The sequence below is a fragment of the Phocoena phocoena genome, chromosome 7 (genome assembly GCF_963924675.1).
Source record: "Phocoena phocoena chromosome 7, mPhoPho1.1, whole genome shotgun sequence".
NCBI classification, from domain to species: Eukaryota; Metazoa; Chordata; class Mammalia; order Artiodactyla; family Phocoenidae; genus Phocoena; species Phocoena phocoena.
In genome coordinates, this window is record NC_089225.1 from 36,390,291 (window position 1) to 36,408,840 (window position 18,550).

At 38.6% G+C, this 18,550-nt stretch overlaps 1 protein-coding gene across 1 annotated transcript in view; it reads right to left on the reverse strand.

Moving 5' to 3' along the window:
- The window catches only part of NEB (nebulin), a 225,939-nt gene that overhangs the window by 100,845 nt on the left and 106,544 nt on the right, over positions 1–18,550 (reverse strand). Inside the window, exons 56-64 of the mRNA XM_065880211.1 lie at positions 10,544–10,648; positions 8,914–9,021; positions 7,383–7,694; positions 6,857–7,060; positions 6,024–6,128; positions 3,615–3,722; positions 1,903–2,214; positions 896–1,099; positions 322–426 (exon numbers count right to left, since the gene is read on the reverse strand). Of these exons, the coding sequence (XP_065736283.1) occupies positions 322–426; positions 896–1,099; positions 1,903–2,214; positions 3,615–3,722; positions 6,024–6,128; positions 6,857–7,060; positions 7,383–7,694; positions 8,914–9,021; positions 10,544–10,648 (1,563 nt within the window). The remainder of the gene's footprint in view (positions 1–321; positions 427–895; positions 1,100–1,902; positions 2,215–3,614; positions 3,723–6,023; positions 6,129–6,856; positions 7,061–7,382; positions 7,695–8,913; positions 9,022–10,543; positions 10,649–18,550) is intronic.

An 18,550-nucleotide genomic window follows, 5' to 3' on the forward strand; every position in this document is an offset into this window, starting at 1 on the left:
AATAAAATAATGACTTGATAAGCACACTGACCTGTAGCGGAAGGCTTTAAGAGTATATTCCCTATTGGGATACTTCCCCCAAATCATTTCATTCTCTGGTATCATTTTCATAAAAGGCTAGTCTACTTTGTGGACCTACCACATAGACCAAAATTGAATCAAGGGAAAACTATCTCTTGAATCAAGGGAGAACTATCTCTTTTATTGACGATGTTGTTCTGGAGAATGCACAATAAATTAGTCAAAAGGTTTCACTAAGGATATTATTACAATAGTCCATTTCTGCCTTTCTCTTCATGATATGATCAGTAGTTTACTCACATCACTGTAGTTTATTCGGTTGAGTTTGGCTAGCATGATTTCTGGTGTATCAGGCATGACATGGATTGTTTTCTTGTCATTGTCCCAGGCTTCAGTATATAAGTGCTATGAAAAAAAAAATGAGAAAAATTATTTTGGAGTTCACAGACAGTTTTTCTTTTGATTATGTGCCAGTCACCTCTCTTCTGTACAAAGTAGAAATAAAATTACTAAAGTTGCATAAATTCCTACCTTTCATGTAGATAAATTACTATTTCCAAGAGTATTTAGCTCACTTTTTCATTGACTCAGAGTTTTTACTGTTTCTTATTAAAATTTTTTAACAGTTCTGAAAAGTATAATTGAGTTGCAGAATTTAATATCTATAATTGTGAAATAATTACAGCACATGGTATTTTTAACATCAGTTTACTATTCTGAAGTATTACTAGGTAACTATGGTGTTATAATGGGAAAATCATTTTAAAAGGTATTGTAAATCCTACAGGAATCTTTAAAATGTAGTAACATGTCAGAATTTTTACTTCATTCTATGGTAAATTCCTATACCCGATGGTGAGGAGTGAAGACTCACCTTACTCATGTTTATAGCGTTGTTCTTGGCCAGCACCTGCTCCAGGGAGTCAGTTATGCTGGTAAATTTCAGTGTGTCTGGACGCTGGCGGTAGATGTTATCACTCAGTATCTCTCCGGCCCTCTTGGCTTTAACTATTTCCACGGAGCCAATTGGAACCCAGCCAATGCCTTTCATCCATTCAAGGTCTGACTTATACAAATTCTTCAAATCAACCAACAAGAAACACTTTTATTAATTAATTGTTCAGATTCACAGTCACAAAATGGATCATATTAGAGAAACACAAAAGCACTGATGAACAGGTAAAGCTGCCATCACAATCACTCATTCAGAAGCATTATTGAATCCTGAGTACATTTTTTTCCTAAGCATTTTTTGGCACAGAGGATTGTACTAGGAATGATGAAAGATCTTTTTTGAAAAGTAAAAACACAGTCCTGCCCTTGAGGGTATTACAAGACTTTTTACACAAGAGCAGAGTTTCTTTAGCTTTGGAAAATGTGTTCTAATAGCTCCCCAAAAGACTGCATACTTAGACCAATGCTGTGTAAGTGTTGCAGTCACAAAAACTTTTGCCTTTTTTTTTTTAAAGGGAGAAGAGGTGAAATTCAACTATAGTTGTGAGTTTCAACACATAGTAATGTTAAGTTTTACAAATCACGCTCTTGATTTGCATTTTTAATTGAGATATAATTGACATATACTAGTTTCAGGTGTACAATATCATGATTCAGTATGTGTGTATATTGTGAAATGATCACCATACCCACACTTTTTTTTTCTTATGATGGGAGATTTTTAAAAAACTCTTGCCTTTATTTTCATCTTCAAAATCACAAAATATAAAGTGTGTAATGCGGTGTTCTAGAGATAATAATATTAGATAAATCCTAATTATTTTATTTTACTCTCAATAGGGCATGCTAACTGTATTATTATTATTGCACTAGTATTTATTATTATTGTTAACACTAGTATGCAGAAGCAGCATTGGGGGTACTCACATCACTCTGGAGGTCATAAGCTTTCCGAGCATGGATGACATCATTCTGGTCGGGCAGGCAGGTCCACTCATGCAGAGGATGTTTATAGTCCACATCACTGACCAAGGTCTGACATTTCTTGGCCAAAACGATACCAAGCGTGTCCACTGGGCTGCTGAACCTGGTCTTATATTTTTCAAAATCTTTCTTGTACTCACGGTCACTCTGCATTTTGGCAACGTGAAGGGACCACATCATCTTGGGGTCATCATGTATCATCCGGGCACCAATATGGTGACCCAACTGCTTACGATAAGTTTCTTTGTATTTGTACTGAAAGAAAAGAACCCAGTAAATGAGGAGGAAGTGGCAAGGGCTGGTCCCAGTTGCTCTCTCTGTGGTGATGCTTTTCTATGAAATCCTCAAGACATCAGGGGAATTTCATCAAACATGATGCTGTGATGCTACACACTGGGGCATGCTTTCACCCAAAAAAGAAGATACAGTGCTCATTTCCACACCTCTATAGAGAATAACTCCACATTGATTCCTTTATATTATGCTAGAAAATTAGGTGTTTTAATCACAAAAAAAGTGATTAAAAAGTGAACACTGGGCTTCCCTGGTGGCACAGTGGTTGAGAGTCCGCCTGCTGATGCAGGGGACACGGGTTCGTGCCCTGGTCCGGGAGGATCCCACATGCCGCTGAGTGGCTGGGCCCGTGGGCCATGGCCGCTGAGCCTGCACGTCTGGAGCCTGTGCTCTGTGGCGGGAGAGTCCGCAACAGTGAGAGGCCCGCGTACCGCAAAAAAAAACCAAAACCAAAAACAAAAATGAAAACAAAAAGTGAACACTGAATGAGCTCAATTACAGTGACAAGCAGTTTCTCAGAAGTTGGTCATGTGAGTGGACCCAAGTGAGAACATATTGGAGGGAATTGTTTACATGGCTCATTAATTTTCTTTTTTTTAAGGCATTCTGAGAAATAATTTGTCCTCTGCACAAATAAACTGGAAGGAGTAGTTTTAAAATGGATAATTTTTGTTGATAATGAGCATAGCGTTTCAGTTTTGCAAGATGAAAAAGTTCTGGATGTCTGTTGTACAATAGCATAAATATACTTAATTCTATTAGACTATATACTGAAAATGGTAAAGATAGTGAATTTTGTTATGTATTTTTATCATGATTTAAAAGAAAAACCTACCAAAATGGACAATTTTGCTACTCTTAATATTTACTCTTAATATTTAAGTTGTCCAGGAACCTGATGTATTAATTTTTAGGGTAAAGGAATGTTGATTTTTGTGGGCCCCATAGCAGAGACGTTTAACTTTTTTGCTATCCTATGTCCTTCCTCAAGTCATGGGGAACTCAGTTAAGCCTGCTTCTTTATTGGCATCTTTGCCTTGAGTGTAGCCTGAGGAGAGCTCATGAGGTTTCATAAGTAGCTCAACATATGTCCATTTAACTTTGACCAAGGCACTCAGTCTTACTAAGCAAAGACCAAAACATGAGCAACAAAGGAACCATATCCCAGTGTGTCTCTATGAAACTTGTAATCTTGGGCAGGTTACCTACTGTCTCAAAGCCTCAATTTATCTGCCTGTGCAATGAAGGCAGTTAAGATGGATGATGACTACAGACACTTCCAGCTGTGTCCCAAGAGTGTGATTCCCTATGCAGGTGGCTGGCCTGTTGGTAACAAACGTAATGATGTGATCAACTCTTACATCACTGGCAATATCCCGGGAGGCCTTGGCAGCCACGATGGGAATGGCGTCACTTCTTAAGTCATAGCCTTCTTTCTTGGCTTCTTCCATGGCCTGGCGATAGAGGTTCTGAAGGAAGAAGTAGTAGCTTTTAGATACAGTGCTCACTTTCACCCTAAATATGTATTTCTGTCAAAGGAAGACTACTTTTGGATGCAGAACAACACTAGTATGTTTAGCCTTAAATAAATTTTTAAAAAAATCTTTCTTCCTTTTTCTTCCTACATATACAAGCTATTTATTTAACTTGAAATCTTACTTTCAGCAGATCTAACACAACTTTTCCTTGGATAAATCCTTCTAGATTTTACACATTAAGTCATTAACTCTGAAATGTGCTTGGATGGCTCAGCACTTATTCTTTTCATGAAATAACCAAGAAATGACTTTATTTAACTGCAAATTTGAATTAGGACCAATTTTACTAACAGAGAATATGATTATATAACAACAACACTACCACCATGAGCATGTACCTGTATTCAAACAGTGCTAAACGGAGGATAATCCATTGTTTCTGAACATCTTTGTTAATATTGATTTGCTCTCTATTCATTTTGTCGATTGCCAGAAATTGCTAGCAGACAGAGGGATAGCAGATACCAGATATTTATGAGACAAAAGGACAAAATTGATGAAATTATAATAATTTCTTTATGAATTGGGACATACCCACTGTTCAGTTTCTGTGGCAGGACAGATGCACACAGAAGGTGGAACACAGGTATTCCATGGGAACACAGCTTGAAAACCATGGCATTAAACAAATCATCTATACCAGTAGTATTCAGTCTTTTTTGCTTGTGAACCATTACAAGAATTTAGTGCTTTGTTATTAATAATTTTTAAATGACTTTAGAGTTTGAGAAGGATGTCATTAAATGTTTTTAATGTAGATTATTAACGTGTGACAATTCACATTTTTTTATATTGAGATTTTACAAGGTAAAGCTAAAGTAAATAAGAATAAATTTAATGTATTTGAGATAAAGTCCCAAGGGCATTTGTTCTTCTTAAAAATTTCTAGGGACTTCCCTGGTGGTTCAGTGGTTAAGAATCCACCTGCCGATGCAGGGGACACGGGTTTGAGCCCTGGTCCAGGAAGATCCCACATGCCACGGAGCAAATAAGCCCTGTGCGCCACAACTACTGAGCCTACGCTCTAGAGCCTGTGAGCCACAACTACTGAGTCCATGTGCCACAACTACGGAAGCCCTCATGCCTAGAGCTTGTGCTCTGCAACAAGAGAAGCCATTGCAATGAGAAGCCCTCACGCTGCAACAAAGAATAGCCCCTGCTCACTGCAACTAGAGAAAGCCTGTGCACAGCAATGAAGACCCAATGCAGCCACAAATAAATAAATTAAAAAAAATTTTCTAGAAATATTCATTTTGTAACTAGAGTCAAATACTCTTATACTTTATATTTTTCCTTTGAAGAATAAATTCTCAAGTTTATCCTTATGTATAAGTGGGAAAAAATGTGCTTGAATCATCTTCCAGCCTCAGGCCAAACAAAATTTTTTCATTCTTTCAACATTAGAAAAAGATGCAGGGCTTCAAAGAAAACAATTTTATTATCATCAAGGCTACGTTTTAAAGAATGTTTGGTACGTTATTTATCCAAGAGAACTAGAATAGGTAGATGAGAGTTTAAGAGAAAAAAAATAAGATATAGTTACTTTGTTTTGTTAAACTTTACTGAGCTAAGTATGGAATGAAGGTACCATTGGTAACAGGTTGAGAAGAAATTCAGGTGGGCTGTTTTGAAATCTAATCTTCAGGAGACAGTTTTTAGGGAATTAACATAATCATGCAATTTTAAAGAAATAAATCCAGATGAAAATTTTAGAAATTAAAAAAATAGCCCAATTTCCTCTCAGCAGTCTGAAAAGAAAATACCCTACCTCATCTGACCTAATTTTAACAAAAGGGAGAGGCTTAAAAGCATTATCCCTTTGGGATAGAAACTAACTTCATCTGCCTGGGGTGAGGCAGAATGTCTGGGAAAAGATAGTCCAACAGAGAAGCCCTGTGGCCAAGAGAAAAATCGTTCATTCAAAAATGACTGAAGCCAAGGTCAATCAAATCCTCGTGATCAGGCTTGTCCTTGGGTCTGTCCGCTTCTGACATGGAGATATTTTTGTATTTATCCATTTCCCTATGTATTTTTTTAATTGAAGTATAGTTGATTTACAATGTTGTGTTAATTTTTTCTGTAACTATTCTTGAATATAATGATACATATATTCAGGGTAGGTTATGGCAAAAATAAATAAATAATTGGTCAACATGAGAATTAAATCCATAATTCTGACCTTTCTACTACATCAGCAAAATAACGTGGCCAGGTCAAAACAAATGGTCTTACCTCACTATAATTTATTTTATTTTGTCTCGCCAACATAATTTCAGGTGTATCAGGCATCACGTGGATTTGGGTCTTGTCTTTGTCCCAGGCTTCTGTGTATAAGCGCTGTGAAGGATAAAAAGGTTAATGAATTAGAACAACAATGTTTGCTGTAAACAGAGGTTTCCAACTTAGAGATCATGACAAAGTTGAAAGCCAGCCTTCTGACTATCTGGGCTGTCTGCTGTATATTAACATTCTTCAATCTCTTTGATGTTACAAGATATTATTGTCACTAAATATAAGTGTAGACTAAGATATGAAAAGAAAATGTGTGTGTGTTTCATTACAAGATCACCTCCACTCCAATTAAATTAAAAGCAAGTATTTTCCAAGCATGTATACACGTCCATATGTACTGAGGCTGTATCAACAAATTCTTCCCATGATTTTGTCTGTTTTTCTGTTTATTAACTGCAAAGTTACCTGGATATGCCATCTCTAGATTTCTTTTTGATAAAGGTTATGAAGATTTGCACCTGACTTGTTTGTTCTATACTTACTTAGATAAGTACCCAACGAGAAAGGAACCTTGATACCAAACATGTATAACTGTTATAGACTTAAAACAATTTAAACACCAAACAGCTGTCCTACTCCTAACTCTATTTCACAAGAGATGTCAAAGCAGAAATTCCCACATATACTTGGGGAATCCTAATACAGAACTCAATCAAATCACCATACACAGGATGGCAACTAGATAAAACAAACAAAAGGACTAACTTAATTAGTAATAGATATTCTCAAGGACATACAGCCCTGTTTTATGTTCCCCCACATTGGGGGCTCACCTTGTTCATGTTGATGGCGTTGTTCTTGGCCAGCACCTGTTCCAGAGAATCAGCCACACTGGTAAACTTCAGCTTGTCTGGACTCTGGCGGTAGATGTTGTCACTCAGTATCTCTGCAGCTCTCTTGCACTTGACCACATCCACAGACCCAATGGGGACCCAGCCAATGCCTCTCATCCACTGGAGATCTGATTTATAAATGTTCTGGTGAGATCAAACACAAAAGCAAGGATTACTGAAGCTGTTAGGACTCTTGATTTCAAAAATGAATGAAAAGGACTGGAAAAAGTGGATAGGCAAACTTCATGTCTATGTCTTTTAAAATATGAAGCCCAATTGGATATAGTTCATGGTATTATGTTCTCTCTAAAAGAAAAGTAAGGCACAGTAAATTAAAGGTGGAGAGGAAAAAACGTTATTTTTTTTCTGAGGGCTTTACCTAATCCTAGGCCATTATCTGCATATTACTATGTATTATCATCATAAGCATGGTCAACAGTGGTGTTTAATGGGTCTCAGTACTCACGTCGCTCTGGAGGTCATAGGCCTGCCGAGCGTGTATGACGTCATTCTGGTCGGGCAGGCACGTCCACTGGTGCAGGTAGTTCTTGTAGTCCGCGTCACTGACCAAGGTCTGGCACTTCTTGGCCTGCACCACCCCCAGCATGTCCACTGGGCTGCTGAACTTGGTCTTCCACTTCTCAAAGTCCTTCTTGTACTCCCTGTCACTCTGGATCTTGGCCACATGCATGGACCACATCATCTTGGGGTCATCTTTGATGTCGCGGGCTCCAATGTGGTGGCCAAGCTGCTTGCGGTAACCATCTTTGTATTTATACTGAAATAACAGTAGTCATTTTAAAAATAAAAATTAATGAAAAGGGCTAAAAGTCTTATTAATATAAAACTTCATTATTTTAAAATTGGTAATTCTTGCAGAGAAATAAATCATCTGAATATCAACTTATCTCCTCATCCTAAACTCTGATGAGACTTCACAGCAGTACTCTAATGGGGAGCAGGCCAAACTTCATAGTTCTATGCTTTGCAGACACTAAGTCTCTGGAAATAAAGGCAGCAGCACTTTTCAGAAAATCAGTTGGAGTTGTAAAACTGCCGTTTTTAAAATCTTTTTGGGGCCAGTGAAATCATTAACCCAGAAGTTTTACACATGATTTTTAGAACAACTCCTGAGTTCAGAGGAAACTTTTCACTCCCCTGCCCATCCCGCCTCTCCCAAATCTGGCTCTGCTAACTTTCACAGGACTCCTGAAATAGACTGGCTTGCGTTTCCATCCTGTATACCGGCTCTACTGGACACCAAATTTGGGTGAGGTCTGTTGGGATTCCGTGAGGAGAAAAAACGGATTATACAACTACAAGAAAGTGTTTTGTTGTTGGCGATGGTAAGAGCTGACTCTGGATTAGCTTCTCTCCACTTCAGGCAACAAAATTACACAAATCCTAGCATATATTTACTGAAGTCTGAATTCTCTACCAAAGGAACTTCTTTCGGAGACAGTGGAAAGAGAAATCAGGCTATTTTGTTGGTTTTGGTTGTTATAAAACTTTTTTTTTCTTTTTTCATTTAAAAAGAACTCAAAGGAAGCACTTAAGGCAATTTTTCAAAGAAAGGGTTGGCAAGAATCCAGAGCAGGTTTGGGAAAGGGTGAATTTTCCTGAACCTGGCTGTACCAGATCTTTTTCTTATGCTGAACCAATACACGTACCCAAGCTTTTTCCCCAACTCTTCTGTCATTTTCTTATTTCTATGTGCTCAAAATATGCAGATGAATGCCTTATAGTTACAGATATAAACAAATGTAGATTCAAATTCCATTTTTTAACTGAAGTTTAGGATACCCCCTCTGCATATGGGACCTGAATATTAAAATCTTTTGGAGTTAAATTATTAAAGCTCTTTTGAAATGAAAAACATTTCATTTAAAGCACAGTAAATGTGCTTTAACTGGCACCAGGACGTATCTTGCTGTTGTAATACTGATTCTGCTCCACCCCCATCCAGCCATGTACATATGTGGAGTGTTGGTACTCACATCACTGATGATGTCCCTGGAGGCCTTGGCTGCCACGATCGGGATGGCATCGCTTCGCAAGTCATAGCCTTTCTTCTTTGCTTCTTCATTGGCGAGTTTATACAGAGCCTATAGAAGCAAAGTCAGACTTAAAGCAAAGTTTTGATAGCAACAATTTGGAGTCTAACAGGTGACATATCACAAAATTTTAAAAAGGATAGGCTCCAGAAACAATCTAACTTTCTAGCAATATTGGGAAGTAAATAAATTATATTTTACCGAAAAAAACTATGTAGCATTAGAAACAAATGAAATATATCAATGAGCATTAACATAGATTGATAGAGTAATCTATTATTTATATCATTATAGATTAATATATATAATATGTAGATTATATGATACATTATGCATATCAATATAATATAATGTTAATGTTAATATAATCTATGTTAATGTTAATGTAATATAGATTGATAGGCAAAGCATCAATCTATACGTATTTCTAAATGAAAAAATTGCAGAACAATGTGTTTAATATTATTCATTTGTATATAAAATATATATTTATATACTTTTACCTAGTTCTTTATCACTTAAACATTTTTGAAAATCATGTAATATCTTATGATGTTTAAAAAAACAAATGAGAAAAAAATTAAAGTACAATTTAAAACATAGTTAACTTGACTATAATCACAACTTTATGATTCTAATTTTTGGCTGGATCAACATTCAACTATAAAACTGCATTTTACTTAAAAAAAATAGTAATCAGTATTGTTAATGGAGAGCACTTTTTCCCCATGCCTGAGGTTCTCTTTCTATAAAAGGAGCTCGATTATTTCATCTCTGCCCCTTTACTCTCTTTACCCTGGAGAGGTGCAGTGATTTCCTGATGTATCTAATTGGTAGGGATGGGATAGCAGGGCATGCCCAGCTCAGCTCTGACCTCCTCCCTCTAGGAACATGCCCAGTGCCCTCCTCTGCTTCTCTGTGTGAAGCAGGACTCTCCCCTGAGGGAGGTAGAGCTGATTGTCCTGCTCCAGTGTGGCCTGTGCCTGGATGGGGAACCTAATTCTGGGGTTCACTTAGCAGGTTTGTTTGGCTCTCATACAAATGTGTCCTTGAACCTAACTTTAGTAGTAAGAGATGTGAGATTTTGACTTCTAGTTCCACTCCTTTGTTTTACTTCTCAATTTTATTCAGGATCCAGGTGGGAAAGAGGTGCATATTATTAGAGGTCCCCTTGGTAGGGTTGCCAGATTTAGCAAATAAAAAGATAGCATGCCCAGCTGAACTTGAATTTCAGATAAATAACAAACAATGGTTTCATATAAATAATGAGCTAGTATTATATCTGGTTATCCTACGCCTTGGAAATGCCAAAAATACTCCTCAGTTCCACTGACCCACACTGGTAAAGACCACAAATGGAAAAGATAATGTGACTTCAGTTTGCCCCTGGAATCCTATAGCGTATGATATTCAACCCACAGATGAAAGGTTGGATGGGCTGAGTGTTCATATCGCAGAGCTGCACGTACCATGATAGCTGAGGTCCGAGAATATCCACAAAAGTGTAGAAAACTAACAATAACAACAACAATAACAACAAAACAAGCGTGGTCCCCCAGGATTTTGCCCCTACCTCACTGTAGTTGAGCTTGTTCTGCCTCGCCAACGTGATCTCCGGGGTATCAGGCATTATATGAATTTGAGTCTTGTCTTTGTCCCAGGCCTCTGTGTATAAGTGCTATCAAAGAATATGTTGATAGAAAACCATTTGAAAAAAAAAAAAGAAAACCATTTGAAATAGGAATTACAAAAAGCCAATTAAAGCAGGAATGTTACTGATCTAATTAGGAAAATAAACCACACTAGGATTTAAGGTATTCAGCTGGAGGTTTGTCTTAATGATAGTTATCAGGGTTACAACTGGGGATAATAGAAAGTACTTAGAGGATTTCAAGTACATCATTTAGGAGATAAACGTGACCCCACACCTGCATGGATAATTTTAACTCTACTAGTCACTAAAGTCTAAAAACCTCTTTTGACATCTTGAAGAAGCTTGAGGCAGCTGGGGCTCACCTTGCTCATGTTGATGGCATTGTTCTTGGCCAGCACCTGTTCCAGAGAATCAGCCACACTGGTAAACTTCAGCTTGTCTGGACTCTGGCGGTAGATGTTGTCACTCAGTATCTCTGCAGCTCTCTTGCATTTGACCACATCCACAGACCCAATGGGGACCCAGCCAATGCCCCTCAGCCACTGGAGATCAGACTTGTAAACATTCTGTGAGGAGGAAAAAGGCAGGAACTCTTCAGTAAGACTGAAAGATTTAGGGTCAAGGTGCAAATAGAATTGATAGTAAAGTACAATTCTGGTTGTTGCTCTTGTTGGTTTCATAGAAAACTGGCTCCCTGTGTTAGGCAGACTAACAGAGGAAGTATGTTCAAAAACGACCCAAAAATGTAACAAAAAAATGATAGAATATTTCAGGTTGTTAGGACAGGAGGAATCCAAATGAATATCTTCTGTCAGCCAGTTCAGTGGATGTTCACTGCTCGTGTGCACAGGAAAAGAATGCCAGCCCAAAGTGAGAGAAACCACACATATGTCGACCTACAGGCTGTCAGTAAATAAATATTAGGTCCAGTCCAATGAAACACTCTGCAGCCATTAAAAGCCACATTTTAAAGAATATCAATGATTGGTAGAAATGTCATTAATGTAACAATAACGAAACAATAGCACATAAAACAATCTGTATATAAATTACATGAGCAGAAGTGGGTTTTTTCAGTGGTTGGATTACGTTGGATTCTTACTGCTTTCTGTGTATTTTTTCTTATATTTCAAAATATCTGTAAAGCTCTTGGTTTCACAACAAAAAAGAGAAGTTAAAATATAATAATGACATAGAACCTCTGAAGCCCTGAGGCAGACCTTTGACTACTTCGACACTGTCCAAGATTCAGGACAATAAATGACCATCTTATTGGCCCAGAACCCGTCTCTTCCCCACCAAATCCTCAGGCTGCGAAGCACAGACTCCTTTCCAGAATTGTCTTTCCATATCTTTATTTAACACTTTAAGTCATTTTTTCTGCTAAAGACTTTTGTGTACTTATTAGGCATTCATAACTACTTCACAACGGTGGCATCGGACCTTTGCCCAGATCATTTGAAGGATTTTACCTGTAACGGCAGTTAAGTAGAGCATACAGACAGCTATTTTACTGTCTAGACTAAAAGCCTATTGGAACTGCCTTATGCTGACTAGTTATTGCCCCTTAAATAACAACAGCAAGAATGAAAACAATAACATTTTACACCTCTGGAGTGCTTCTTAACTTTCGAATGCTTCCCATATTATTAAGACTGTGTCACCGTGAGAAGGAGGTGATCTCAAAAAGGCACTTGACAAATAGACAGAGGCAAGCAGTCTGTCAATGCTGTCATTCTATGGGTGACATTAACCGTTTTTAACTACCTTTCAGATGCAGGCAAAGCCTTTCTTTGCAAAACACAGGGTTCTGCATGTTGTGGAAAGCTACAGAACAAATGTGGGAGTTTCCACAGGTAGGCTGTACAATTTCTAGGAACAGCCATTTAATGTATAATTATGGTTAATTCATGTTATTCTCCAAAGTCCTCTAATGCTTAATAATTCCTTTAAACGTCTATAAAATATATGCTGCAGGAAATGTGCTTGTCACACCCAGATTTGAGATGCTGCCTCTGTTTCTAATAGGTACCGGTTCTGTCATTACCACATGACCTCTCCACAAAGAGAGCTGTGCTGAGAGGACAAAGTGTCAATGAAATGACCCCACAGCTTCCAGACACAGTGACTTCTTTTAATTCATAAGAGTAACAATTAGTGTTGTAACAGTATTCTGCTAATGATAACCTCATTTGTTTTGCAAGGAAGCTAAAAACAAATTTATGAGTAATTTTTAAAAATAAAAATGTGTTATTTCTTTCCCCCTTAAAAGAATAAAATAAAACGTCTTCCTGTGTTGGACCCTGAATTCTAACACTGCTTAATTCCAGTCTTATTTTTATAAGGCTAGGTCCAGTTGGTAAACTTCACTTCCTTATAAAGCCTAGTAATGTATCCACAATAAAGCAATAAAACCATACTCTGATTCAAATCTCATTCAATAAACAAGAAATCCTAGTTTGAGTAGGCCTGTGGGTTGTTTACAAAGGATAACATTCATATGCTTCAAGTTATTTCCGCACACAGCCCTGTTACGGACGCGGTACTCACATCGCTCTGGAGGTCATAGGCCTGCCGAGCGTGCATGACGTCATTTTGGTCAGGCAGGCAGGTCCACTGGTGCAGGTAGTTCTTGTAGTCCGCGTCACTGACCAAGGCCTGGCACTTCTTGGCCTGCACCACCCCCAGCATGTCCACTGGGCTGCTGAACTTGGTCTTCCACTTCTCAAAGTCCTTCTTGTACTCCCTGTCACTCTGGATCTTGGCCACATGCATGGACCACATCATCTTCGGGTCATCTTTCACGTCCCGGGCTCCAATGTGATGGCCAAGCTGCTTGCGGTAACCATCTTTGTATTTGTACTGAGATGAAAATGCACAAATTAGATTTTTATTTTAAGCCCATAGAGGTCACAAGCCTGTACAAAATCATCTTGCTTATATCACTGTTGTACGTTGACTTTTGCTAATAAGCACTAACTCAAGGCAATATCCTACCTTTCCCCTAGAAGCTTATAGAGGTAATAAAATAGATGGAATTCATATAATTGTAGTGTATACCCCAAATCACCTATGGCCTGGTAACAAGGAATAGTTCTGGGGGCAGCAAATGCACACAGCGGAGAGGTCATGTGGACCAAGGGACTTGGAGAAATGGGTTAGGCACTAAAAGTACATCAGAAAAGAGATGCACTTGGTGACAAGATGTGTTTAATAAGTAGTAAAATGCGTGTCTGGCTCCTTTGAGGATGAAGTCAAGGTCAAGGACTACTTGCAGTAGCAACAGAAGAGAATTTCCTGTTTCATACTGGATTCAGGCATTCAGTGGTGGTGGCAAATTTTGGCATCATTTTGGAAACTGGTTATACTAGGGAAGCTGACCTAGCAGCCCAGTTGCTTAGAGCATGCTCCTAATGAAGTCACGGGTTCTCATCTCTCATGGACCAACAGTGTTGTTATTATTCCATGTCCAAAGACGTTGTCCTGGAATCTGAGCCAATTATCCAAAATACATGCTTCTAGTCTCAATGATAACTGAGTGAGAAAGTATAAACGAGTCAGCAGAGGCAATATAGTACAGTGGGAAGGAATCAGGTTGATTGGAGTTTCAACTCCATCACCTACTAAGAGTTTGATTTTAGACAAGTTGCTTAAGCAACCCATAAAACAGGGATAATCACAATCTTACATCCTAGGGTAATTATGAAAAATAAGTGACATAATGCATATAACATTCTTAGCACAGATTTCTCAACACTTCTTGGTTATTATTATTTTGTTATATATTATTACTGGTATAAATCCATTTGTAGGAAAGGTACAACATACGTAAACTAAAGTGAGTCACTAATATGATCTTCCAAAATAAAGGGCAGCGTATTACCATATTCCCAAATAGTGGGTCTTGATTTTTAGAGCAGTGGTCTGTTCCTCAAGAATTCCCTGAGGTACCAGGAAAGGATGATGGCTTTATTCTGGGAGTTACAAGCCACAAGCCAGGAGCTAGTGTTAAGGGTGCAAGTTTGGGCTAGTCTGGCACTGATCAACTGCCTTCTTTTCATGATTTTACAAGGGTGAATTGTAATGGCAAGTGTCATATGCATTATTTGAATATTGTATATTAAAATGCTATATAAAGCTAGGCCCTGATTCTCACTGGGAGAACTTCAGTTTATGAGTCACACTTTCTATAAGCACTGTGACAATTTTTATATAAGCATCTCCAAGCCTGCAGCTACACTCTAACAAATTCCACATGAATGGATCTTTCTCTGTTCTTGGTGGATCCGCTTTCACTGAAGATACTGTGACTTAGTGGTTATAAAACTTTTTTGTAAACATCAAATTTTTCATTTCCCTCAAAACCAGGTTTTTGAAAAACCCTACACAAATACATCAGGATATATTTCCAAAGGGACAGGAAAATTCTTTTAGAAGATTTAGTTCAGTGAAAATGTCACTTCAGACTGACCACATACTAGGAGTAAAACTGACAACTCACATCACTGATGATGTCCCTGGAGGCCTTGGCTGCCACAATCGGTATGGCATCACTTCGTAAGTCGTAGCCTTTCTTCTTTGCTTCTTCGTTGGCGAGTTTATACAGACTCTAAATTGGGGCAAAAAACAAAATCAGTTACATGTTGACGTTCATATCCAAAAACGACAGACGACTAAAATAATTCACCAAGTTCTACACGGGTAGGTGCCTGTAATAATGTCACTTTTGAGAGTTCTAAGCTTTCTGCTTTTTTGGCTGAAGTTGAGACTTAAACATGATACCTATATGGAATATGGCACCTTTGCTTTTTATTTTAAAACTTATGTTACATTAACCATATACAGATATTATTCATGGTTTTAGAACTTTTAGTTACAACAATGAATCCATTTTGGAAAGAACTGGAAAAATTAAGCTGAAACTCATGGGCCTAAGGTGGCAAAATGTGGACAGAAGGGACACTCATTTGATCCACATTTATTCTGCACTGACTCTGTGCCATGACTGTGCTTGGTACTTGGGAAACAAAGATGAATATGAGGCCTCTCCCATCTTCAGGGTTTCTGGGAGAACTGATGGAAAGACTGATAACCTGCAGAACAAGCTGCCAAAAAGTCAGACCATGAAAGGTGCTTTAACCATCTTATTAAGAAAGAGGTCCACAGGACTTCCCTGGTGACGCAGCGGACAAGACTCCACGGTCCCAATGCAGGGGGCCTGGGTTTGATCCCTGGTCAGGGAACTAGATCCCACATGCATGGCGCAACTAAGAGTTTGCATGCCACAGCTGGGGTGTCTGCATGCTGCTACTAAGAAGCCAGAGAGCTGCAACTAAGGAGCCCTGGGGCTGCAGCTGGGGAGCCTGACTGCCACAACTAAGGAGCCCACGAGCCATGGCTGGGGAGCCCACCTGTCACAACTAAGACCCTACGCACCAAATAGATACATAAATAAGTAAATATTTTTTAAGAAAAAGATGGAATTTTTTTTTTTAAAAAAAGAACGAGCTCTAGTACGGAGTAATTTATTCTGAATTGAAAATCAGGAAGTTTCCTCAGAGGGCATGACCTTGGCATTGGATCCTGAGTGATAGATATGGTTTCAATAGACTGAGATGGTGGTCAAAGGCAGAGGAACTTCCATGAATTGAAGTACGGGGCAGTGAAAGTGCAGGGGCGTCAAGCAGCTGGGGGAGGGTGGGGTGGGGCGGGGCAGTGCCAGAGGAAGTGGCAGGACAGAACTGAAAAGAATCGGGAGTCGGGCTATGAAGGCCTGGTGCTAAGATAACTTTGTCCTTAAAACTATAGGAAAAGGGAAACCAACAATCTTTGAGGAACAGGGACATCATCAAATATGCATTGTATCTTCCTATCCTAAACGAGAAAGAAACACAATAGAAATGAACTAAGCTGAAAGAGAAAGTCAGAGAAAGCAGACCAGACGGGTTAGGCAATCGGTTCAGGCATTCTTCCTGGGCCTCTTCAAACCAGGGGCAACATACAACATCTCTGAGCTTTTGCAGCAAAGACAGAGTTAACAGTTCCAGAAATGCTGAGTGGCTAGTTACAGGAACCCTTTGTCTCTCAAAATATCTGCTCATATAGCACACGCTTTCCTGTAACACTATGGGACCTATAGTGCACGTTTAGCTGAAAATTCACTTATTTTTGATTTGAGAGTGGGACTTGACAATTTTAGTTTGGGGTGACAATTAAGAGCTAGTTATATAAGCATTAAAATTATAGTTTGCACCCCTGAAAAACAAAATGACTTATGGTGGTGGCTAGTCAATCTAAATTCTCTCAGTTATATTCTGCAGAAGAGTAACACGCTATTGATTTATGCTGTCAAAGAAACAATATTTTCCTTGCTGGTAGCACAAAGCTGGAAGAAATAACTAATACATCATCTGACAGAATCTTAGAGTCACAAAAATCTCCACAGGCTTAAACCAATAGGCTCATTCTAAGAAAAAAATGCAGAGAGATAAATGTCAATCTTTGAACTGAGATTTAAGTTGAAAAATGTATAAATACAAGATAGAGGAAACCTAGTTTAAGCCCATGTAAGTTGTCTTAGGGTTTTGGTTGCGCCCAAGTCCCACGCACACCAGCAGTGACATAGCCCCAAGGAGCCCCAAGGCACAGAGGCAGAAATGGAGGATAAATGTCCAGAAGAGGAAATGCAATGTCGACTGTACCCTACACTAGTCATTCCTCACTCGCAGGATTTTGTTTGGTTCTGAGAGTCACATTCCAGCAGGGATGTCATGTGAGGAATGCCCAGGAGCTTGGGATGCTTGGATTATAAAGAGAACCTGGGGTGAAGTGGCAGCGCAGGCACACAGTGCCTATGGAGTTGGCACAGTTTGGTTCTGCATGGTCTTAGAGGATTATGTGGGTCTACAGAGAGAAACCATTGACCCAATACATGAAAAGCATCTTCTAAAGGAACTTTCCAGAACAAATAGGTTGATTTATGAGATTTATAAGCACCTCGTCACTGAGAACACTTAAGCGAAGGCAGGATGACGACCTATTGGGCGGGGACTCCTGCGCTAGAGGAGACTGACCTCTCAGCCTAAACATCTGTGCTTCTGATATGGGGGCACACGGCTCTATGCTCACAGAAAGTGAACAGGAAATGGGCTTGCTAATATATTTATATATTGACAGATCCTCTCTGTATCTGTCTGTCTGTCTCTAAGTGTTATTTGAATGTACTGTGATTTTAATCCTTGACTTAAATCTTGTACATTAAAAATCTTAAATTTTGACCCTAGAGTACAATTTAGGATAAATAAGTCATATGTGGCAAATACATTTAGCACAGCTATGTAGCATAAGGAGGAGATAAACGTACTTTGGTCTATTGCTAATTTCTTAAATTAATAAAAGAGGAAGGTCTAATTAATCTTCTGGTTACTGCTTAAATCATTCATTCTTATAACTTGCACTTCCGAAATGATAATATGTGTTACTTGAAGACTGATGTTTAGGTAAGTGAGAAATGAAAGAGTTGGTATTCACACGGAGCAAGAAAAGACATTCTTTACAAAGTTGTCATTTAGTATTACATCACCATGGAATGGATTAACTGAAATATGAAACACCATGCAAATGTCATAGAATTAGCATCTGCTCCCACCTGACTGTAGTTGATTTTGTTCACTCTTGCCAGCGTAATTTCTGGTGTATCTGGTGCGATGTGGATCTGGGTCTTGTCTTTGTCCCAGGCTTCCGTGTATAAACGCTAGCAAGGAAAATATAAAATGTCATCAGGAAAAAACTTCAGTGTATTGTTAATCGAAACTTCAAGGCCACAAGAACTTTATAAAGAGAAATAACAAAAGGTTACGTATTTTATACACATTATGTATTTTACACATATCTTCAAGTAAAGTAACCAGTTCACAGTAAAACAGA